Below are 24,736 nucleotides of genomic sequence, written 5' to 3' on the forward strand. Positions count from 1 at the left end.
TCAGCTACACTCCAACAATTTCATGATAATGCACAGCTACACCTGAAGATAGCATCGAATCACACCAGACCCCATTTAGAATTCAACATTTTTGGACCAGTATAGAATTGTGGAGAATAAATTTGCCTTAACGCTGTGCTTGTGCAAAAGCAGTCTTCACATTTATTATTTTGTGAGAAGTTTACATGGAACAATAGGGTACCCTTGGGGGAGTACGTTGAGACACAGCATCATGTGCTAAATCATCTAACCAAATCCTGCCATGGCCTGCACCCAGGCAATCTCCAGGGAAGCCAGGCACTACAGGATTTTGCCCATTGTGCTTAAGACTTTCGAACAGAACAAGTTTAACAGTTTAACATTGTATGCGGCTATTGCTAATTAACAGTTTGATAAAGAGTGTACCCATATAAGTAAATCTGTACTGAATTTAACCCAGCTCATGCCTCAGTTCAGAATGTATTTCTCTAATCTTAGCCCTGGTTTGGTGGCTGCTAGTCTGCCAAGGAAGGTTTCATGATTCTTAAGTGTAATGAAAGAAACTAAGGTGTACTTTCAGAAGCTGCCCTGTTTCTGCCCTCAAGTGTAATTCACATTTTTTTCTAGCCCCATCTGCCATTGCCAGAGATCCTTACTCCTTTCATGCATAAGAAAGCCAACAGCAAATGTATACGATGCCTTTCAAACCCCTAGCTAGAGTAATGCAATCTCGTTTTATGCATTGTCTTCCTGCTATAAAAGCCATAAGTATGCTTAACAGTACAGCACCTGAGAAAACACTTTAATAACCCCCAAATAATACTTTTTTTAGTAAACTCTATGAACTAGAATTTACTAAATTTATAAAACAGAATGTTTTTCTTTAAAAATTAGCAGAATATCCTATATATCCAGAAATGCTAAGAAAGGCTTTACCAGTTGTGATGCCCAGAATTGAGTTCCTCAGCATTTTGCCAAGAAATGTATTTTAATATAATTCATCATAATAAATATTTTTTCTTCTCAGGGTGTTATTTTTATATTTTAAAGTACAATATCAGTTTATATAGTTGTTCATAATACACATTGTAATCTAAACGCTTTCTAAAAAGTGTCTATGTCAGAGTGTAGAAAACTTAGTAATGTGTTAGGATAGTGTTTAAAGAGCAGCATTCAACAACACAGCATAAAATAATCTAATACTGAGAGATATATCTGTACATATTTATATGCTCATTCTCACCAAGACTTACGGAAAGTGATGTAACCAATGTCTGAAAAACGATGTGGTCACATATTGTTTGGGGAGGTCTTGCGATATATCCATCGGCACTTGACCCTGAAGTGTAATCTATTTCTGACTAAAACTAAACTCCCCCCACCCCAATCCTTAGGACTCAAAGGGCCACTATGCTTGAACTGATTCACAGAGCATCTCTCCCCAGAGGATAACCTGCCTCTGTACAACTAAAGCTGAGACACAAATACATGAGGGGGTTTAAAGACCTGTCTTACTCACTGTACACTGTTCTATATGTTACATGAGAACTTTCAATGTGAATTGGAAGGACACAGTGAAAGGAAGAAAAAGTTTGACCAATTAGCTGTGACTTTTTCAAGTAGACTTTGATTAAACCAAAGTGTTTCAGCAGCTGGAATTAGTATCTCTTAGCTGGACACCTTAACAGGCATGGAAATGGTCTTTAAGCCAACCACATCTGGACAAGTTTTTTTTTCTCCTGCCTTAATCACCATGGGAGAAGCCATAGTCCAACCCAGCAGGAAAGTTGCCCTTTTCCGAACTGATATTAATTTGGACCCAATACTAAACTTAAATCTTAAACCATTACTGGCTCAGAGTAATAAGAAATCAATAGAGTAGTAAGCCGAACAAAACCTTTACACCCCTATTACAGTACTGAGCTGGTTTCTACCATCCATGTCAATTCATGCACAATTATTAAGTTCAGGTGTACATGTATTGAACATATGCACAGCAGAAAGGGTTGGGTGATTTATTTATTTTTACAAAAGCTGCTGGTATACCACTGATCAGCTGGACAGACTTTTCTAAATAATGGGCTCGTGACAGCTGTCTGCCATGAGCAGATGGCAAGGGCAGATTCACATAATCAGTTTTGCCATGGGTGTGTTCAAACCCCAGGCAAAAACATCTGGCAGGTTTGGAGAGAGAAAAACAAAGTTTGACATCATGAACCTATTTCAGGTTAGAAGCTCTTCAATCTATGCCATATCTTTGCAACCCAATCCAATTTGGCCTCAGTTGGTAACACATGAATCAATTTAAGTCAGACTGAAGACCAAATGAAGTTGGTCAATTGGCCGTGTAACAACTCACCCTAAAAAAGATTTTAAATTCAGGCATCGTTATCATTCTTTTCCAACAGGATTATGATTAATAAGGGTATATTGTGCTTATTCTGGGAACCCCCTGAGTTACTCTGCAGCTTGCAAAAGGGTGGTGTGCATGCAGGTTATTTGAAAAGGGGGTACACTGACTGCAGAACGTGTGGTGCAGAACTTGTGGGTCTTGGTCTCCTACATAAAATAAAAAAAACTAAAGGGCTTTGTTCACCCAAACATTTGGTGTGCTGATGAAAGGCTGCCTCCTTGCTCTGAAGGAGTAATTTGGAACTAATAGGAACAGCTCACAATTTGACCTGATTTTTGCAAATTAAGTGCACCATACCAAAATCAGGCACAGTCTAGAACTAAAAAATACGTCAAATCTGTAACTTTAAAAATATACAATAGGGCTCTTGAAAATTCAGTGGTTTGATTAGGATCAAACAACTAATTCACAAGTGACTAAATAATGTTAACTACATTCCTCTGTGGGTTGTCAAGTGCATTGGAAAAAAGGACCTGTCAGAAAAAAGCTAGTAGTATAAATGCTAGAAAACTGGTATTGTTTTAAGTATGCCTAGCTAGTTTCCAGCTCAGCACTTCACACTGTGGTTTCTATGGTCTCAATCACTTCTAGTTCGCATTGTGAGGGTGATAGGAGGGGACACTCATCCGGTTCCCAGCTACTGTCTGGACTATAATCTTCTTCTGAACTTAGCTCCGCCCCTTCCTCTGTGTCCTCATCACATGACTCCATATAGTGAGCCCCAACAGCATTGATCCCAGAGTCCTCAGAGCTGGAGGGGGAAGAGCAATGATCTATTTTTGGTGTATTATTCTCTCTCAAAATTAAGGCATTGCGTGTGGTGACCTCCTGAGGCTTCGTTTTATTGGGGGGAGCAGGAGGTTGCCTCTGCACGTAACACATCTTCCCATTGATGCATTTCACACGGTAATTGTCAATAAAGAGGTCCGAGATTGTGCAGAACCGTGGGGAATCTGGGGGTAATGGTGGCTGGAAGACAGGTGCAAACTTCAAAAAGTGTTCCGTGAGCGAGACAGATATCTGAATGGTGTTTGTGGTTCCCCGAGGCCGAACAGGTATTTCTGTGCTTGGAAGTTGTTCTACTGGAGTCATAGGCTGATAGACGTATTTGCCTGTGAAGGATATGAAAAGATGAATTAGAAGCCACATTCTGCTGTGTAGGAACTAGGTCAGGAACAAAACGGGTATTAGGCCCTGAATATCAGTTGCTGAGAAGTAACGTGACAAGAAGGCTAGGAACATAGGAAGCTGCCTTATATGACGTACCAGTACGTTCACCTAGTTGAGGATTTATAAAAGTATTTATATACTGTCATTAATAGACTAATATCTAGGCAGTGTACAGGAAAAAGGCATTTAAAATAGCAGCACTGCCTACAAAATGAGTGGGGTACCTTTTTAAAAAGTCAAGGGCTACATTCCCATTGAGGGGTGGTTAGGGGCTGCATACTGGTGGTGGGTGGGAACACTCCTCTCTACCCAACCCCACTTTTCTCTCTCCTCTCTTTCACACCCACACCATATTGACACCATTTCCTTCCAGCCACTTTCCTTCTATGCTAGGGTGTGGGAGCAGGCTTTTCTTTTTCTCAGCCTAGCGCAGAAGGGAAGTGAGCTGCTAGAGCAGGAACAGAGCAATCTGTTCCTCCTCCTTCTTCGCTGGATGAGGGAAAGGTTTTTTCTCTCCCAGTCTAGCACAGAAGCAACGTATGTCACTGCTAGGCCAGTGGGAGGAGGGTGGAACCATTGCAGGCTCTGTGCCACACTAACTGGCAGCAGCCCTCGGAGGTCTTTCCCAGCCCTTCCTCAAAAAGCCAAAAATTGAGCATGGGACTTTCTGAATGCAAGTCACACAGGTTTCCACGAGGCATCTGCATAGCCACTGTGGGAAACAACCCTGATCTAGATGGTTTCTTGGTTTAATCCCTCTGGGCTCTTTCCACATTCTTATTTGTGGCTTATTTTTCTTCACAGTCAACTGAAAGCGAGCTTTCCATAAGTGCCATTTTCTAGGATAATTCTTCTAAAGAAAAGCAATCAGAAGATGTTTCCAGAATCATCAATGCATTTATTTTGTTTTCCCTACTACACAAATATGTCTTTTGGGAGGGTGCTGCATTTTCCCCTTTGGTAGTATTGGACACAATTGTGGCTGCAGCTGGCAACGGAAGAAGTTTTAAAGCAGGATATGAAAGGACTCCAAAGCTGTGACTGCCACTGGCACTCTGATAATTCAGCTAAATAAAAAGAAAATAGGATTATGCTGGCTGTAAAATGGGCTCTTATGCTGTATTGAACAAGAAGCTTGAAAGCGCTGCTAAAGGAAGCCATATAGAATTTTAAAAAGCAAAAAGACAGAGCTTTGTTGCAATGAATGAGAAATCTGAGCCCAATTCAAAAACCCAAAAGAACAGAATTTAAATGTCTTCTAAAATGCATCATGAGCAGCTGTGTGACAGAAATGTTACAAACATGGAGGACTACTGTTGTGCTCAGATGCCACTGTGGTAAACACTCAGTGAAAACTTTCTACTGTTCTTGCCCACAACTAATTGGATCTATTTTGAGACAGCGCTTTTCTTTCTCTGACTCTCCAGGTTCTCAGTAATGAATTACAAGCTAAACAAGTTGGCAAACAAAGCAGCCATGCCTTCGTTAGCATCTGCTTCCTTTTCCCATATATGCACTTGCTAGCACAGCTAACATCTTCCCATCTTCTCCATCCTTCCAAAGCTCTTATTTTGTAAGCCCAAGGCACAGACCTTATGAAAACCAGTAGTTATGCATTAATGTATCCTCCTAATTCCAGTCAATGCAAAATGATTGACAATTATCTATTTTCAGTGCTAATCTGTGTCAATTACACACGTTAACCACTACAAACAGTGTAGAGCAAAAACATTAAGCAAATGCCTGACAACCCCAACCTATCTTTCACCACAGGGAGTACTTGAGCTTCGGAATCTTGAGGCATGTGTTGTGGGTGGACCCTGCATCCTAATAATGGCCATTCTACGATTACAAACATTTTCCAACAATAATGTTATCCCCATGTGTCTCTATTATGTTTCTTGCAGAGCTCTTGGGTAGAGGGGAAGTAGAAGACAGACATTTGGTCATATGGAATCCAGGAATTCAGCTTCAGCTTCAGGTTGAGATAAGCGCATGCTTTGCAAAAATAAAATGTGTAGCTAGATTATGGGAGTTGCTCCCCTCCTGCCGGCAACAAATTCACTTCAGACCAGAGTCAAGGCAACCCTGGAGCCCACCTCCATTCTAAAATTAATCAGGATAATAAAGCAAGTGCTAAATTAATCAGGATAATAAAGCAAGTCCTACTCCCATAAATTTTTTGTTCAGTATTGTGGACCCTATTTTATGAAACCGGACGCGGGTGGCGCTGTGGGTAAAACCTCAGTGCCTAGGACTTGCTGATCGTAAGGTCGGTGGTTCAAATCCCCGCGGCGGGGTGAGCTCCCGTCGTTTGGTCCCAGCTCCTGCCCACCTAGCAGTTCGAAAGCACCCCTAAGTGCAAGTAGATAAATAGGTACCGCTTTATAGCGGGAAGGTAAACGGCGTTTCCATGTGCGGCACTGGTGCTGGCTTGCCAGTTGCAGCTTCCGTCACGCTGGCCACGTGACCCGGAAGTGTCTTCGGACGGCGCCGGCTCACGGTCTCTTGAGCGAGATGAGCGCGCAACCCTAGAGTCTGAAACAGGCCACCCTCCCTGTTGCACTTCTGGCATCTACTGAAGACCTTTTACATTTCAATTGGCTTTTAAACCAAATTTTGATTTTATAGTTCGAATGCATTTTTATTTCTATTGCATGCCACATAGAGATTACTGTGATCAAATGGCATACAAACTGTAGAAGTAAAAATCACGTTCCTGGGCAGTCCTATTATTGCCTCTAGACCCTGATGTGAGGCTACAGCACTACCAATGCAGACCTGCTGAGGCCTTCCCAGTCCCTTACCTCAGGGACGTAGGCACGAGGCTCAGAAATCCTCCATACATGCATAATTCAGTCAGGGATGCTGGGAAATCATAGAAAATGAATGCCAGCTGGTTCAGATTGGGCCTTTAGGCCCTACTTTGAGGAAATGAAAGCACTAAACCGCAGGGTCTGAAGGCCTCAGGCTGTAATACAGATTTCTCTTTGTAAGTGAGGCCTCTCAGCCACTGGTAAGGAACACAAGTGAAGAGGGTGCATAGGGCCTCATTCATGGTGAGAAATTCTTAGCAGAGTTTGAAGTCTCCAATCTACACCATATATGCACAGTGGCATAGCATGGGTTGTCAGCACCTGGGGCAAGGCAAGTAATTTGCGCCCCCTAACCCATGGATTTTAGCACTCGAGTCTCTTCCACTAGATTAATGTGCCCCCCCCCCAGATGTTGCGCCCGGTGCGGCTGGGCCCCCCTGCACCCCCACGCTACGCCACTGTATACGCAGAGCCCAGAACTCCAGGCAGGAGTTCGGATGATAATTCTGGACACCCAGTGAACATTCAAGAAAACAATCTATTCGCTTTTGATTATTTCTAGATCCTACTTGAAAGTTGTGTTTGCTCATCCTTATTCAAATGTTGTTTCCCATCAGATAAGCCGCTACCATTGCATAGGCATGATGTAGGCGAATCATATACCTTACTTGAATTGCTTGAGACACTCAGCAACATTTTAGAGGAGGGAGAAAGTGGACCGAAAACTATTTGCATCAAAAATCTACTAAGATGTTTAAGAAACATGAAACCGTCAGTATCAGATGCTCTTATCAAAACAGAAACAGTCGCTAAATCTGTGCTTTACAATGTGGCCTGGGAGGAAATGAATGAATGCATGAGCTACCAACAAGACTTCTGCTTGTGCAATGGGACTTTTCCCCACCTCGCCTCCCCTGTGCATTTCCAAAATTTGCTCCAGATGCCATGTGGGGGTACAGTGAAACGAGAGGGGGAAAGTGCTCTGTGCAAGGAGAATCCTAGGCCTATGCTGGATTCTACCTATAGGCTACAAACTGAAGTGAGCTCTAGAGAGTAGAAACACCTTCAAGGTTCTTTTCCAACTTTTTATTTTTATTTAATATTCTATTTATACACCATTCAACTTTATTTTAAGGACTGTGTAGTTCCCTCCCACTTTGAGAGTTGTTTTAACAATAATCAAGCAGTGTATAAATTTTATGAACTAAATAAATATATCCTCAGAACAATACCTGTGTGAGAATGATTGACACACAGTTCTTCAAGTGAGTTTCATGGCCAAGAAAGAAGATAAGTCTCAGTCCTTGACCACAAGCACTTTCCTGTTGAACAAACATACTCAGCCCTTATTGGGGATGTGGATTCCCCTTTGAAGTTTTATTTCCTAAATATTTTTTGTACTCATGCAGATCTTGGGAGTCTCCCCCGTCTGCTGTTAATTCCCTCTTGTGCATGACTAGTGCTGTGCTGCCTATATAAGCAGAACTGAGATTGCTATTAATATACAGGATTTTTAAAAACCCAAAATCAAACACCTAATATTGAAACCAATGCAATGATACCAAACAGGCAGGTAAAACACCGAGTTGCTGACAACTCTGTTCACATGTAGGTATTTGCCATGTGGGTTAAACGTAACCTGTTATTTCTTCCAAGTAAACTGGGTTGCACAGAATGTATGTTTCATGTTTTATTTCCTAATATCTTTTAAGCAAACTTTCTGAGAAGTAACGGTCATTGAAAGCCGTGGGACTTATTTCCAAATAATAGATTTAGGGCTGCAATACAGGAAATGCTAAATTTAAAATACTCCAAAATAATGACTGGCTCCTGCTATGTTGCAGAACACTATAGATCAAGATGTTTTGATTAGAGACTGCAGACAGGAGATATGGGATATGTTTTTGATTTTCTTGCTGGCTCACAATCATTACTCAAGGAAACCAACCCATCTGTGCCTCCAAACGCACCAACTGTGGAAGGCTCAAAATAGAAATTATCCCTGTGCAGAGCTGCTGTATTCATACCCCAGGACTGGATGAGTTGGGGACTGGGGGACTAACTAGTTCTACTCTTACTTGGATAGACAATTCTAGGTGATGCTGGGGAAAGACTGCTAGACTGCTTGGCACTTGTGTTTGGGGGGTCTCCACAGGGTGCTATTCTATCCTCCATACTGTTTTATGTTTACATGTAACAGTTAAGTTACATGTCAGTGGAGGTTTGAGGATATGGCTAGTACTGGCTTATCTGTCTAGGTGAGCAGCGTTCTGTCCATTCTGGAGGGAGTTGCACTCCTCCTAAAGTATTATATACAAAATTGGTTCATCTTATGTCCCTAGAAGTGCAGGTTGCCTCCGTAGCACCTTTTTCCAGTTTCTATTGGTGTACTAACTATGACTCTATCTGGACAGGGACAACCAAGCTTCAGTTTTTCATGTCCTGATATCCTCCCATTTGTCTTCAAAGGCAGACCCATGCACAATACACTGCAATACTCCAGTGTGAAACTTCAGTTAAATCAGAACACAGCAAGACTGCTAACTGGAATTGGAGAGCATGAACATAGCATGCTGGTGCTTTCCTGGCTTCAATGGTTTCCGGTCTATTTCCAGGCCCAAGTCAATGTGCTGTTTTTTTTGACCCTGAAAGTCCTGCATGGCATGGAACCAGAGTACCTGGAGGGTCATCTACCTAGATCTCAATAACCTTCGGAGGCCTTTCTGAGGCCTTTCTCTGGGCGCTCCTGCCGGGTTATGTGTGACAGGTGACTACTGGAGAAAGGGTCTTTTCTGTAGTGGCACCTCAGCTCTCTCAGCACCCCAGAGAGCCTCACTCGATGCCTAGCTTGATGTCATGCTGACACCAAGTAAAGCCACTCTTACTTTCCCAGCTCCTCCTATCAGTTCCTGTTATCTGGGCTTTAGGTATGTATGCGTTTTATTGATCTATTTATTTTTCATCTGTTTTTTATCTCAGTCTTAAACTGTCCTGAGAAAATGGTTCAGCACATCATAGAAATATTTTAAGCGAAAAAAGCAAAGTAGGCTGATACTTTTGCGGGTAGCTTTTCACAGTATTTGAAGCCAAGAGTTAATCTTTGCCTCTGCAGATTTTTTGCCTACTGTATTTGCCATGCTCTTCTTCCAAGGGCCTTGGAATGACTTGCATGTGGTCCCCAGGTGGTCTCCTATCCTGGCAGCATCCAAGGTCAGGCTCGCTTAGTACTCAGAAACAATCAGATACACAGCATCTTTGAAACTCTCAAAGGTTTCATGAGCAAGAAATACTGCAGCTTTGTCAGCGGCCCCTTATATCACTATGTTTATTCAGAAGGCATATGTTCTACTAGTAAATGCACAGAAAATGGCAGGGGTCCAAGACAGATCACATACTATAGTATATAATTATAACCTACTTCCCCAAATGTATGCCTATGAAAGTAAGCATGCTAGTAGGAATTTCAAGAATGACGGGAAATGCAAGTGTTCGATTTCTGAAAGGAGACGTACGAAGGCTCACATTTATATATATATATATAAAATGCATCCTTTGACCTGGAAACTCTGTCTCCTAATTCCAGGTGCGTTGAGACTTGTTGCAGCTACTGAGTGGCAAGGGAAATGTAAGCTGCTGCAATTTACTCTCCTTTATTAAACTTAACATGCCCGTGAATTGTAAAAATGTCCCAGGATGCAAGACTGACTCAAATTAAGCCACAGAAACAATTCTTAGCTTTTAACAGAAGATTATTCACAAAGTCATTTGTCCTGTACAAGTAGCTCTAGACAGGCTTGAGCATGTTCCAAAGAAAAAGCTTAACTAATACAATGCAGAAAAGAATCTCAGTTTGGTGGTGGATTTACGGTCTACGACCCCTATGTGCCAGCCCTTTTGGAGCTCAATCCATCCACCTAAATAAACGTGACTATGTTAAAAAATGTGACAGAGCTAAATGCATAAGAATGATTTCATTAATGATATCTTGTGGTTGTGCACAATGACACTGAGAACACACTGGTCTAGTATTCTTGAAAAAGCTGACATAAGGCTGCATCCTGTGAAGCTATGGAAATATCACCTCTATAAACTTAGTTTGCTTATGAATCCCACCAACGTCACTTGATTATTAGTACTTGAGTATAATGAAAGGAAACAAATCTTTGTGGAATAATCTGTAAATGAATGTTATTTGAAAAAGGCATACAGAAAACTCTTATTTTGTTCAAAGCACACCTGACTCCCACAAGCCTTATGTAATTTGACATAAAAAAATGAATTGTGCCTAGGCTTTTAAAAGCAGCCAAGGTAATTAACCCTGACCAGGTGAAAACTCAAACACTGTCTGATGCTTAGAAGGAACCGTAAGCATTAATGGCTATATTAGAAGAATGCATTTATTTCTAAGGAAAGAAATAAAGTGCTTTGTTCCATCACAAACACCATCAGCAGAGCTGCGCTTTCTTTGGGGGAAATGGATTTGCCCTTTTTCCATTAGGAGCAGGTAATTCAATATCACCACTGTGGCCCAATCGCAAGTAAGTACATGCATTGTGTGAGAGCTCATACTAAAGTGCCAGAAAATTGGGAGTAGCTGCTCTGTAATGAAAGCAACACGTAACATCACATTGCAGAAAACCTATAGCACCCAAGCCTTTGCTGGTCAGCTGCTCTACCAATTATTTCATGGCTCAAGGGAGAGGCTTAACCTTTCAGATTCCAGAAAGCTCAGTGGTGGTGAAAACAAGAAGTATTGTGGCACTTTAAAAGATACCAATTTTATGGTTGCTCTTGTGGGCCAGACCCATCTACAGTGCTTGTAAGAAGTTAATATACACAAAGGCACAAAGGAGGAGAACTGTGAGCAGTAAATCAGTATCTGCATTTGCAAAAACGGTATACTAAGGAAGAAGTAGAAGACCTGGCCCTCACAAGAGCAACATACTTGATAGCAACATATCATTCTGGGAAATCAGGGTAGAGACTTGTTTTCCATATTTGGATCAAGAGCTCCATACAATGCTTTTGTTTTTTCCCAGAAGTAGAAGAAGTTGAATTTCATAGCTCTCATTTGTTGCAGACATGACAGGTCTTTTTGCAGCAAAAAGAACATTTGCTCACATGGTATAATCAACCTAATCAATCATTTCCACTAATGTGCAATTACATTGCTAACTCATTATTGTAAACAGATCTCTACCAGTTTCCTTTAGGGAGTTATTGGAGGATATATTTTTTGTCTAGAACCAGTAGAAGCTTAACGGCTTGTTCCTTTTTTTATACAGTGGTACCTCGGGTTAAGTACTTAATTTGTTCCGGAGGTCCGTAGTTAACCTGAAACTGTTCTTAACCTGAAGCACCACTTTAGCTAATGGGGCCTCCTGCTGCTGCCACGCCACCGGAGCACAATTTCTGTTCTCATCCTCAAGCAAAGTTCTTAACCTGAAGCACTATTTCTGGGTTAGCGGAGTCTGTAACCTGAAGCGCATGTAACCTGAGGTACCACTGTATAAGATTCAACACATACTTTGGATTTTGTATTCTTATCTATGCTTTTTCTAACACCAGATTAAACATGAGTGGTACAGCGGACAGGATACTATTGTTTTGTACCTACTGGGACAGGAGGCATAAAAACTCCCGTAGGAATTAAAGCAATGAGAAGATATTAAGAGAGAAACATTTTCCTTCCATCATGGCAGATATTAAGCTTGGGAAGTCTGGTTCCCCCTGCCAACACACATACTTTAAGAAGGTCATATGCAAACACCATCCAAAAGAAAGTATCCCCTCCTATAAGATGGAGCAGATTTAACCTATGGAGACTGATACAATTAACAGGCAATGCAATCCTATACTTGTCTACTCAGAATTAAGCCCCAGTAAACTCAGTGAGACTGAATTACATTTATATACAGTATAGGATTGTAGCCTCAGATTTTTAAAAATTGAGTGACAGCTCAAATATGTGCATGAAGATAGGTAAGAATCTATCTGTAACTTATGCATTGTATCTAATGTTGGTCCTACTTAGAGCAGACTCACTGACAGTAATGGAAATGTCTTAATTTAGCTCCATTCATTTCAACGGATCTACACTTAATAGAACTTGGGCACAACTCTCTGTCTATGCTATCCTAAAGTCAAACACCAATCCTCTCCAATCACATCACTGATTTTAAAGAGAGGAATGTCTTCATCGAATAATACGATTAAAGAGTTGGAAGGGTAATCTAGATCAACCCCTTGCAATGCTGGTTGTTAAACTCATCAAAATATTAGTTTATTTACATTAAAAAAAATCCCAGCAAAACATGTTAGAAACAAGTCAATAGGTTGAGCTCAAAAAGAGTTCTTTACTAATTGAGCAGTCTGTATGCATCCCTGCCTCACAGCATCAAATTCTGTTGCTAATTTGAAGGTATCTAACCGTGAAATAAACAGAGGATTTGCTTAAGCATTCTTTTTTCTGCTTCTATTGATCCCAGCATTCCAGTTTACCTTTGAACCTCTGTAATGTAGCTCACATATGAAAAGCGCTTTCAGCTTCTGTTTCCACCCCCCCTAAATCACCACCTTTATTAACTTGGAGGTTCATGTTTTTCAAAAAGGATACTTAATAATGAAAACAGCTACAAAGTAATAAAAGTTACACTCCAATTTGGGAAAAGCTTACAGAGAAGACTCCACTGTTGAGCTAAGAAAAGACACAGACAAAACATGGGACAATTAAGCCCCCTACCCAACAGAATCACATGCATGAAGCTATATTAATGCTTATGAAAATAAAAGGTTCATTGTTCACAACATAAGAAAAACCAGAACAGATTGAAGATTAAGTAAAAGGTGTAAGGTAGAAGAAGAAAAAATGGATGGGGATATTTGGGAGACAGCATTTTAAACTAGATCTTCAGTTTAAAGTGTCAATATCTCAATGAGCCATAATTCTGCCCATATTACTTGCGCAGGTTTGAGGCTTGTCTCTGTGCTACCCTTCCTTCAAGAGCTAGCGCCAACATTTCCACAACTTATCTCTCAATTAGCAGGGTGCATTTAGATTTACAGGCTAAATGTGTAAACCATTTTGCAACAAGTGCCCTTAGCAATGGCAGCATTTCAATAAAGCCTAGGGAACTGGCCATGTTTTGTAGTACTTTGGTGATGAAAAGATTATCTGGGTCTTTTCCAAAATAAAATAGAAGAACTTGTAACTGCTGATCTTCTGCCAAATGAAAAAAGTGAAGAGGTCCATAACACATGTATTAACAAAACTCACAACTGGCAAATACTATCAGCTTTTACCATGAAATATAACTTCAAACTTTCAAAATTATAGGTACTCAATACATGCTTAATCTACCGTAATCATCTGTTGAGTTAGTCAAACTGAAGTGTAACGATGCACTGGACTATTTTTGTTTGTGTATTGTATTGCTTATTTCCAGAATCCATTTACCTTTTATGGATTATAAATGAAGCTTTAAATTGGCAGCAAGGTGTAAACACAGGTAAGCAGATGATTTATGGGCCTCTAAGGCTTCCTGGAATTTGTAATATGAACAGTCACTCAACAAACTAAAATTCTCCAGCTCATTTCCAAGAGGGTGAACCACGAGTTCATGTTCTAAACATACATATAGCCAAATTTTACATAGTTAGCCATTATTTTAACTGAGGCATCATGCATTTTCACCATTTATGTTTCCATGTTATGTGCACAAATCTTTGAGGATAGGATTCTCCTCATAAGATGGAGCTTTTATATGCATAATGACAAGATATATGTCTTCCTATCATATACAACAGTCTAGTCAATATTGTATAGCAAAAAATGCTTGAAAAAGTAGACCTGGGAACTTCCAGACCCCTCAGTAAGGCACACATGTTAAAGGAACTCCCTTGCTGGATCAGATTAAGGTCCACTTAATCCAACATTCTTTTATCAATGGTTACCAGCCATCATACATGCGTACCCTACACATGAAGGCGATAATATGCTCCTGAGGTTTGCTTCTAGCAATGTGAAGTCAATTGCCTTTGAACATGGGAGATTTCATTACAGTGTGATGGACTTATCGTGCATGAATTTGCAGAGTCCTTTTTTCAAAGCCCATGATGCCGGTGGCTATCGCAAAATCGTGTGGTAGGGAATCATTTTGTCTATGTTTAGCCCATTGCCATTTTCATTGTTATCCCCCCCCCCCCCCCGGGATCCAAAGAGGCATCCATGTCATGTAAATTCCAATTCATTACATACTGTCACAATTTATGCTGCCTCCTTTCTGAGGTCTTCAACCCCCATATTCATTATTTGCCAATGATGATTGCAAATGAGATTCAAGTAAGTTAGTTACAGGAAGAATAGGAAGTCATGAAACAGTTACAAATTGTTGGGAGTATAGAAGGTCATCTAGTCAAGAATCCCTTCCCCAAGCCAGAATATTCTATGTAATATAAAGCTTGCTAGATGAACCTTCCTTGGAAACCTCCAGGTATGAAGACTCCATAACCACAAAACACTTGCTCCGTTGTTCAGCTTCTCTTATAGTTCAGAAGTTCTTTGTGGTATTTAATATCAAGCCATGTTACAGCAATTTAAACCCAAGGCTTCCTTTCTACTCTATTAGCCCAAAGTAGAAAATGCTTTCCCAAAAGCCAAGACTTCAAAACCAATTCTGAGAGTTTAAAGGAGGGTTAGAGCAAGGTCATATTTCCTGGTTACATTTTTCAATGACAGTAGTGCCCCTGCAATTTGTAATACAAGAACTTGCACTTTTGTCCAATTTTGAAAAACATGTGTATACAAATACAGCAAAGGATCCTTGAGAGCATCCTTATCCACACAAAGGCATGTAAACTTGAATTAAGATGTTGATGATGTGCGATTCTCTCGAGTGAAAAATCCATATATTTCTGCTAATTCACAGTTCCCACCCCTCTTTTCATATTCTACAATAAAGTTATCAGCTCCCATTTTGTGATTGATTCTGCTAACAATTTTAACAGGGCTGAATATGACCTCAATCTGTTCAGATTAATCACAAGAGAAGAAGCAACTTGATTACGAAACTTTAAACACCTGTCCCAGGAGATGCTATTTGATTGTAGAGGGCTCTTTCAACATATCAAACAGAAAATTTAAAGATACATTCAAGGAGCGGAATGTGAAATTATATATTTTTAAAATCAAGATAGAAATGAAATGCCACTTTTTGAACAGTGTGGATAATTAACTACCGGAAAAGATTAAGAAGAAGTGCAGGTGGCATATTATACTGCAGCCTGAATGAAGCATCACTATAATTCATCTACAAGTGAGTCAGGCTGGCTAGTAGTAATAAATATCCTCAAGTGCATAAATTACTCTGTGATGCTCTCTGGGCTGGGCTATGTGGTCAGAGTGGTCCCTGCTAGCCTTGAAAACCATGCACTCTGACAAAGCCCATAAACTCCCAAGAAAATTATCAACTCAGACAATGTTGCACATGCAGAACACCATCTGTAATCACAGCTACTCCTTCATCGGTCCTCAAAATATCCCTTATCAACTAATGTACCACTGGTAGAAAATTATTACTATCTGATGCCTGTGAAACTTAAACAGAATGATGAGCTATGGTCTAAGAAAAATGGCAAATGTCTATAATGACTGGATTTCACTTGGCCATTCCATTTTCCTTGCAAAAATAAAAAGGGGTTCTTTTTTTAAAAAAATTAGAGTTCAGTCATATGTTCAGAATTAGAAGTCTACTCTTTAGCTGACTTTCCCAAGGTCATCTAGCACCAGTAGGTCAATATCAGATAATATTTCAAAAAGCTATTTCAGGAGATGTATAATGTGTGTGATGTTGCATCCTGCTGTTTTGCATTTACAAAAAGAGAGAGAGAGCTTAATTGAAAAAAACTATTACAGAGTTCTGAAGCAAAAATCAATGCACTGTGCAAAATTAATCCTTCTATGTGAAGGTTTGATTTTAATCCTTGATATTGTTCCACATCTGTTCATGCCTGCCACTTGAGCAATCCAGGCCTCCCTTCTCTTCATCATAGAGATAAAAGAAACAGATGTCAGCTGTGGAACAGATATTCTCAGGGCCAATTCACACAACCAGTGGAAATGATAGTGAACACATGATAGCTATCACATTCAGTTTGCCTGCCACTAACAACTATGTTCACATACTAAGAATGTCTGTGATAAATTGGTTGTAACGGTTTGGTAATATGGTATGATATCTATGTACAATGTCATTTTTATTTCAGTTGGTATCGTTTATTGCCAAATTGTTTGATTTTCTTAGATGCCTTAGGGACACAACTACTAACATTAAGAAAAAAATACTGTAAGATGCTCTGAGACCAAGGGATAGAAAGAGGAAGAAAAAGAAGAAAAATACAAAAACATTTTAACAGACTTGTATTTTTCCAACTGTCTGTTATTTAAGTAAGCATAAAGAGGAGGGAGCTATGGAAGTCAATGTCACTGCTACCAAAATTCACACCATATTACATAATGCTATGCCCTTGGAAGGCATATGTGGCACTGAGAAAATTTGATGTGCCCCTCATAATAATACAGAAGTGTACATTATCTAGAGAATCATAATGTTTTCAAGACTAAAATCTCAAACATCTGGACCCAATCTAAAATGCCACAAGATTTGCTGCCTTGGATTTTAGGGAACAAAAATATGCTATAAATAGGTAGCGAGGCTAGACCCCAAAAAGAACCAAGGTGTCAAAATGGATCTGGGGGTTTCCTTCAGTTACGTGCACCAAAGGGAGGAAAACCTCCTTACAGATAAGCCAGTATGCCACTAGAGATACTGTAGGGAAAATAAAATGTTTAGGGTTAATTCATATGCCATTCCATCTCATATTGTGGACCTTCCATTATATATATTCTAATGACTCAAGCGATAAATCCATGGCTGTGTAGTTAATTCACATCCCAAAAAAAGTTGCTCTTCCCAGCCTCATAGTTTACTCAGTCTAGGAAACTCTCCATACTTTTGCTTGTCCTGTTATTTTCCCCTTGGGAAAACCCGCTCTTCACGGCTGAATCGGAGCAAACATCAGTTGGGTTTTCCATGGATGGACGTTTGCTCTGATTCAATAGTAAATAGTGGGTTTTCCAAAGAAAAGCGTCAGGGCAAACAAAAGGCTGCTTGGCCCTATGCTTTCTAGGCATGGGATGAGTGGAGTGTGGATGAGCCCTAGGTCCACCTATGAAGTGTCTTTCCATTGCCCATTGAAAAGATAAGTATGTTCCAGCTTGGTCATAGCTACCATTTACTGTTCCCAAGCACACAAAAATAAAATTGAGAGGCTCTGCAATAATATAAAATTGCTCCCAAGGCAACAGTCACTTTTTTTTTACCAAGAAGAACAATTGTAATTAGCTATGCTCAGTATCTCCTTGCTCACATAACTAGGAGTAGGCAATATGGGTTATTTGCCAAGGTTGTCTATACATAAAGGGCAGAGGTTAGAATGGAAAGGCATGATACTGCTTGCCATAAAATATATAGGAAAACAATATATTGAGACCCCCAAATTGTGGTCTGTTGAAGCTACAAAAACTGACATTTATAACTTTGCCATAAATAATAATGGCAAAATGGCTGCTCATGTTGTATACTGAAAATTGCTTTTATTTTCCAAAATCTGCTCATACATCAATCTGAGAAAGTAAGACTGCCAATTAATTTTAATACATTAGTAGTGTACATATATGTACTGATTACCCATTTCCCACATCTCAAAGTTACAAGCCATTTCTTAGGTATATATTTAAATATGCAATATTCCCAAGGGGAAACAAATACAGAGCCTGTGCTAAATTAATAAGGAGTTTATAATTGTTTGCACTGGTTTTCCTGGAGGTAAAAAAGAAGAAATCCAGGGTGGACCTTAAATTACCTTTAAAAAATGCTGGCATCAAAGTAGAGAAAGACGGAAAACGACAGCTACTACTGGTGAAGCTTTTCATTAAATACTGTAATCATAAACTGCCAATTTTCACTTAGGGACGAATCAGCTAAGCGAGCAGGTTCAGGAAGAATTGTGTGGGGCGAACTCTGCAGGCCACTGAACTCATGCCCCCTCTTGTTGCTCTGTGCCCACTGCTGTGTCACAATTCTGCTCCTTCACCAAAGACTGAAAATAAACATGCCACCTCATTCTGGAACTCCAAAGGTGGGGACTGAATCCTTGATGAGCAGCGGGACCATCAATACCCCTAGATAAGGACGTTCGGCTGCCTAATTTTGTATTTATTTGATTTTATACATTTCTATGCTGCCCTTCATCTGAGGATTGAAGGGTGGTTTACAATATAAAAATACAAAATATAATTTGTCTAGCCAAGCTTTTGTGATCTTATAGATTCCTATGATATTTATGTCCTCAATAATGACTCAATTTTCTCCCTATGAACATTGCTTCCCACTTCCTTTCCAGCCCTGTTTCTCCATTGGCAAAAAAATCTCAGCAGACTCAGAGTATGTCAACAAAGAAATCATTGGTTTAGCACTAATAAATGGAGCAAGTCCTAGAAATGAGAGATGGTCCATTTGGAACCAAGGAAGCTGCCTTCTAAAAGACCACTGTGCCATCCAGTTCAGCACTACCTACACCAGGGATGGGGAATCAATTTCAGCCCTAAGCTCACATTCCTTTTTGGGCAACCTTTGGAGGGCTGCATGCCAGTGGTGGACAAAACCAGAGGCAAAAGTGAGTGAAGCAATTCATGTAATATTTACTCACATCCTCCATCCTCCATCCAGAGAAGCAAGAGGCATTGACTGAGGTCAAGGACCTTTGGAGTATGGAGAACCAGTGAGAGGTGTAGCATAGGGAGTTCAGAAGGCCAGACAGAGGGGCCCTACCTGTGTTTCAATTTCACTGGAAAAGGCTCCTGAGGGCTGCAGATAGGTGCCTTTCCTGGCCCTACCTGGAGATGCATTGGGTCCAGTCGTGGCCGACTCTGGGGTTGCGGCGCTCATCTCGCTTTATTGGCCGAGGGAGCCGGTGTACAGCTTCCGGGTCATGTGGCCAGCATGACTAAGCCGCTTCTGGCGAACCAGAGCAGCACACGGAAACGCCGTTTACCTTCCCGCCAGAGTGGTACCTATTTATCTACTTCCACTTTGATGTGCTTTCGAATTGCTAGGTTGGCAGGAGTAGGGCCCGAGCAACGGAAGCTCACCCCATCAGAGGGATTCGAACCGCCGACCTTCTGATCGGCAAGTTCTAGGCTCTGTGGTTTAACCCACAGCGCCACCCACGTCCCTCTGCAACTAGTACCAACTCATTAATTCTCCATGTCTAGGATGAGTGCTGTTACCTTCTGACTTGCAGGGACAAAACCCTTCAACTGCAGATATGTCTTCCTGGGACAAATAGCTTTGAGGGAATTTTCTTTAGGATCATGGAGCAGAGGGAAAGGGTTAAGACCCCTCCACCAGGGCTATAGTTGCAATCCAAATTAGGAGGCCCAGAGCTATTACTGTACTTTTCCGTGTATAAGACTAGGCTTAACATTAAAAAATAATGTTAAAAGGGGGGCTTATACATGGGGGACAATCTCCCCCCATTTTCTGAATTTTGAGTCCCCGTCTTATACACGGAAAAATACAGTAATTTTTTAAAAAACACAACACTCAAGCAAATGCAAATATATATTTAACATAATGTTCAGTTTGGCCCTCCGAGTGCCATTCTGTCCAATCCTGATATAACTTTGGCTGGATTCCCTCCACTGAAAATGGAAAAGAGTGCATTGTTTTAATGGTTATCTGCACAGAGTCCTTGGAAATTGCTAAGAGCTCTTTAAGATCAGTTACAGATGGGGGTATTATATCCCAGCCAGATGGGCGGGATATAAATAATAAATTATTATTATTATTATTATTATTATTATTATTACTGAAATCTTGGTCAATCCTTGTATAGGAGAAAGCACCTGATCAGGCTGTGATCGTAGTGATGTGCAAGTGGGCGAATCAACTTATCCACTTGATTAGAAGCACTAAAGCAGCAGATTCAAAAAGGCTTAACAGTGTGCTTTACCAACAGGAAACCAAAAACATTATTAGAGAGCATTTAGTGAGCACTAATGTGTATGACATCATTAGAGCTTTAGTGGAGCACTGTTCTACTCAGCAACAGCCTAATTTTGTAGGCTGAAACGGCACAAAGGGGTAAGGTGGGTTTAAGAATGATGATGTCCATATAACTCAGGGTGTGGAGTTGTAGTTCATCCTAACCATGTCCACAGTCCCAAGTGAATTTTAGTTTTATTGCCATTTGTTAGCAAGTTGATGCATCACTAGGGCCTCCAAGATGAAGGGGTGGAAAGCAAAACCCAATGAGATCAAAGAAAGGGAAAGGTAAGGCCTTTAAAACGTACAAAAATATAGATTTGGACAAGAAGTACACACCATTAGTTGATAGCTTGACAATTTATTGTGGAGCAAGCAGTTTTCAAAAGGAGATACAACAATCCTCTAAATTTACAAATGAGATATAGTTTAAAAACAGAAAATGACAATGAATCCTACCCTAATATATAAATTTCCTCAGGTCACAAGGACTGGGACATGAGTCATGATGCTTTGTGAACGGAGAGAAAACCCCACAGAGACTTGGATGGGAACAACAGGATGCTGAAGCAGAAAACTGAAATGCAATTTCTCTGTTGTAACAAGTCCAATGCATCTACCTCTCAGTTTTCTGGCTGTAGATAATGAAATGGCCACATCAGCCAACTGAGATTTGCTGTGTGACTTGTTCCAGATAGATGGTGTGGCACTGAGTTTCATGACAACTATACCAATAAAAATGGGAAGAAAGAGCAAATTGTTTATCATCTATTTTCTTCTGCATGGCCTGCCCTTCACTCTGGATCACCTCATATCATTCAGTAAGGTGTTTCTAGCTTGGACAAGGGAGGGCTGTGTGTGACTAAACCAAAAAACCAAAACCTTAATTGAGAATGAATACATTTTAACTAAACCATTCCTTAGTGCATTTTAGAAGCATTCTTTGGGCATAGATTAAATTTCAGGTTGCCAGGGAAGATCCTTTAATAGCTTGGAAACGAGATAGCATTAAGATTACAGGTTCTATTAAATGCAGCTCCATACTATAAGAGAATAAATAACAGAAACCACCAATTTTTAAAACCACTATGAATCAGCAAGCCTAGCCTGAGACAGCAAGCCCACAAAAGAAGGTATTTCTGATGGGTATTTCTGATCTTTCCCCAGAGAGGCACACCTAGTGCCATCTTTATCCAGGTTTAGGCACCAGGCAAAGAATTTTCTCTTATTTACTGAGGTTTTTGGCTCTTGATTTGAAGGGTGGTAGCATGGCCTCTTTGGGTAAAACAGGACCTGTAGCCTTGACTTTTTGTTCAGCTGTGTTTTTTAGCCTTTTATTTGTACTACTGTATTTTTAGGGTTTGGGGTTGTTGTTTTTTTGGTTCTTAGCTGATTTTATCATTAAGTCACCCAGCCTCACTTTGTAAGAAATCCAACTAACAAATACAATAAAAATGACAGCCAAACTAAACGCCTTGCTTCAACCACTAGTGTTTATACGTTGATATAACTTAGACTTCGTACACATTATGAGAGCCACTCTTAGTGTACAGAATCCAGTAAGGAAAACCTACGAATAGTGCAGCCCATCCCACGGAATGTTGGATCCATTTCCTGCCTGAACATCTGTGTTCATATACAAGGCATCTACAACTCCAGCGGTTATCAGAGATAGAAGAGGGAGCGCCTTCTTGTAGCGACAGAGGCTAGGATTATATGGGAGGTTTGCTGCTTCTCAGCCCCCCTAAAACAAAAAACGATACGTGGAGCGGGGAGAGAGGGGAGTGTGGTTCTGTTCTGCCAAGAGAGAAGAAGGGCAGGCGCACCCCTCTCCTTCCCTTCCACCTTTTACCCATTACTGCCACTAACACAGCTTTACAGCGAGCCCATCCCATCCCTTTCTTGCCTCATCAGATACACGCAGGCTGGGAGGATGGAGAAATCCATCGTGTTCCGGGTGCCATGCGATCAGCCCCTATCGATCTCGCCGTCAAATCCTGCCCTCCGGGCACCACAGAGCCACCGAGGCGAAGGGAAGGATCCGAATCCCAGGGGGGCAAATAGGGTGTGCTTCTCTCACCGCCCCCCCCCCCGGGGCTCGGGGATGCTCGCCTGCTCTTCCGCCCTCGCGGCTAGCAAACCACCACCCAAACGGCGCGCCACTCCCCGCCTCGACAGGAATCTCTGCAGCGTTCAGCCAGGGGGCTCCCTGCGCTTGCAGGGAGGAAGGAAGCCTCTGGAAGTCCTGCGAGGGGCCAAGGCGCGCTGCTCGCCCGGGCGGCCCGCCCATCCCGCGCCATCCCCCCTCCTCCTCGTCCCCCCAAAACACTCACAGTGGCACCAGCCCAGGTGACAGCACCAGTGCAGGCGGAAACAGCGTCCGTGGCTGTGCGTGGTGCACATCGACAGCCCGTCGCAAGGCTGGAAGTCGGGTCTCCCGGCGCAGCTGCGGGCCAGCGCTTGCGCCTCGTCCAGTTTCTCGCTCTTGCCCGCCGCTAGAGAAGCGGCAGCGGCGCTGGCCGCCGCCCCAGTCCCGCTCATGGCGCTGCTGCTGCTGCTGCTGCTGCTTCTGCCGCCGCTTTGCCCGCCGCCACCTGCAGCCCGCGCCGAGCCGCGCACCTCCGCCGAGTCTCTCCCGCCTGCGCGCACACAAGGCGCAGCGGGGCGGCGAGCGGCGCTTGTGGCCAGCAGGGACGACGCCACGGGCTAGCCCGGCCGCGCCTGGAGCCACCCTGGCCTGGCGCCCGGCTCCGCCTCAGCCGCCTCAGCCCGCCCCCTCCAGCGGGTGAGTGGGTTGGCGGGAGGGTGGGGCTCGGAATGAGCGGGAGAGTGAGGGAGAGAGGGGAAGTCTGCTGTGGGGACTCCGCCAGACGCCTCGTGAGCGGCAGGAGGGCGGGAGAGGGAGCGGAATCCTCCCGAGAGACCGAGACCGGCCAGCCCTCCCAGGACGCGCAGCGGCTGCTTCAGGCGAGGGAGGGAGGGAGGGAGGGAGGGGCGCCTGGGGCCCGCTCCCCACCCCCTGGCAGCCAGTCAGAGCGGCAGGTGGGCCTCTCTCCTCTCCAGGGACCGGTTACCAAGGAGCCTCACCTGCCCTTGGGGAGGGAGGGAGAGGAAGCCCCCACCTCACCCCGGGCTCCAGCAGACCCCCTGCTGCTGGAAGCCATGTCGAATGCATCGTCAGCTGCTTCCACAACCACGGACTGGGAATCTTTGGGTGGGCGGGTTTTTGTTTTTTAAATTTTATTTAGTCAGAGGCAACCATTTCTCTCCTGACAACACTCCCTCTGGTACCTAGCGACGGCCCCGCTTTCCCGGCTAACCTTTCCACGCCGCTCGGATCTCGCCACCCCCTCTGTCGGGACCCTGCGGGCTTGTATATAGCAGCAAATCCGCAACGTGGCGATACAGGACATCTGTTATAGACGGGCTATAACAGCAGGGCTCCCCCGTCGGCTTTGCAAGACATACACTAAATAATAAACGCGGGTGGCTTGAAGCAAGCTGATTTCGTATAAACATGTCATAAGCTGATAAGCGTGTGTGAATGAAGCTTCTTTTTGCGTGGGGTTGATAATTGCTCCCTCCTTGGCTCAGTGCGTTCCAGAATAAAAGGAAGGCAAAGCAGGAGTTTGTCCGAAAGGCCCTGCAATGGCATTCAGAAAGCTCCCTTCTACTGTTGCATGCCACCCCGGTCTCTCAGCGGTGCAAGATTCCAGGGGTTCCAGATGCTTTATCCAGGGTTTGTGTTTTCTTTTGGAAAATGAGGCAAAGCAGAGACTCTGGTATCTTTATGATACAGTATATGGTTTATTCACACACACACACACACACACACACACACACAACATGAGCCTATGATGGAGGGATTCTCAGCATTGACATCCCAAGTGGGTCTTGTTTCTCCCATAGCTGCAGCCTTGGATGCAAATAGAAATCAGACATCCTGCTCTGACCCTCTCTCCAGCTTGCTTCCTTAACCATGAACCACCTGTCACCTTTTTTCCTCTAGGTCACATCACACCCAACCCTAAAACTCTTCTTTGAACTCTGCCTTTGTCTTATTAACTAATTCTGAGTTGGGGGGGGGGCTCCTCTCAGTTGCCATTTGGCATAGAGCCCCCTCTCTTTGGCTTTCCTAATGGCTAAACATTTTTAGAAGCCAAATACCTTCGGGGCAGGGACATGGGTGGTGCTGTGGGTTAAACCACAGAGCCTAGGACTTGCTGATCAGAAGGTCGGTGGTTCAAATCCCC

General features: G+C 42.4%; 1 protein-coding gene and 1 long non-coding RNA gene across 2 annotated transcripts; one reads left to right on the forward strand and one right to left on the reverse strand.

Moving 5' to 3' along the window:
• Positions 1-139: 139 nt before the first annotated feature.
• Positions 140-23,146, reverse strand: LOC307216534 (UPF0524 protein C3orf70). Its single transcript, XM_079976954.1, has 2 exons — positions 22,817-23,146; positions 140-3,504 (listed from the first exon to the last, which is right to left on the reverse strand). The coding sequence occupies exons 1-2, from the start codon at positions 23,022-23,024 to the stop codon at positions 2,948-2,950; spliced, it is 765 nt and encodes a 254-aa protein (XP_079833080.1). The 5' UTR covers positions 23,025-23,146; the 3' UTR covers positions 140-2,947.
• On the forward strand, positions 17,168-17,753 carry LOC307216561. The gene is made up of 2 exons (XR_013839149.1): positions 17,168-17,259; positions 17,296-17,753. It is a non-coding gene; the product is annotated as an uncharacterized lncRNA (long non-coding RNA).
• Positions 23,147-24,736: the final 1,590 nt, after the last annotated feature.

This window comes from Podarcis cretensis (genome assembly GCF_951804945.1).
Source record: "Podarcis cretensis genome assembly, chromosome: 5".
Classification (NCBI taxonomy): domain Eukaryota; kingdom Metazoa; phylum Chordata; class Lepidosauria; order Squamata; family Lacertidae; genus Podarcis; species Podarcis cretensis.

Bases quoted from the DNA above. Each gene is read 5' to 3' on its own strand.
- LOC307216534 (XM_079976954.1), bottom strand. From the start codon at position 23,024: ATGAGCGGGACTGGGGCGGCGGCCAGCGCCGCTGCCGCTTCTCTAGCG. The intron at 3,505-22,816 runs GTGAGTGTTTTG...TATCCTTCACAG, and splicing joins TCACCTGGGCTGGTGCCACT to GCAAATACGTCTATCAGCCT.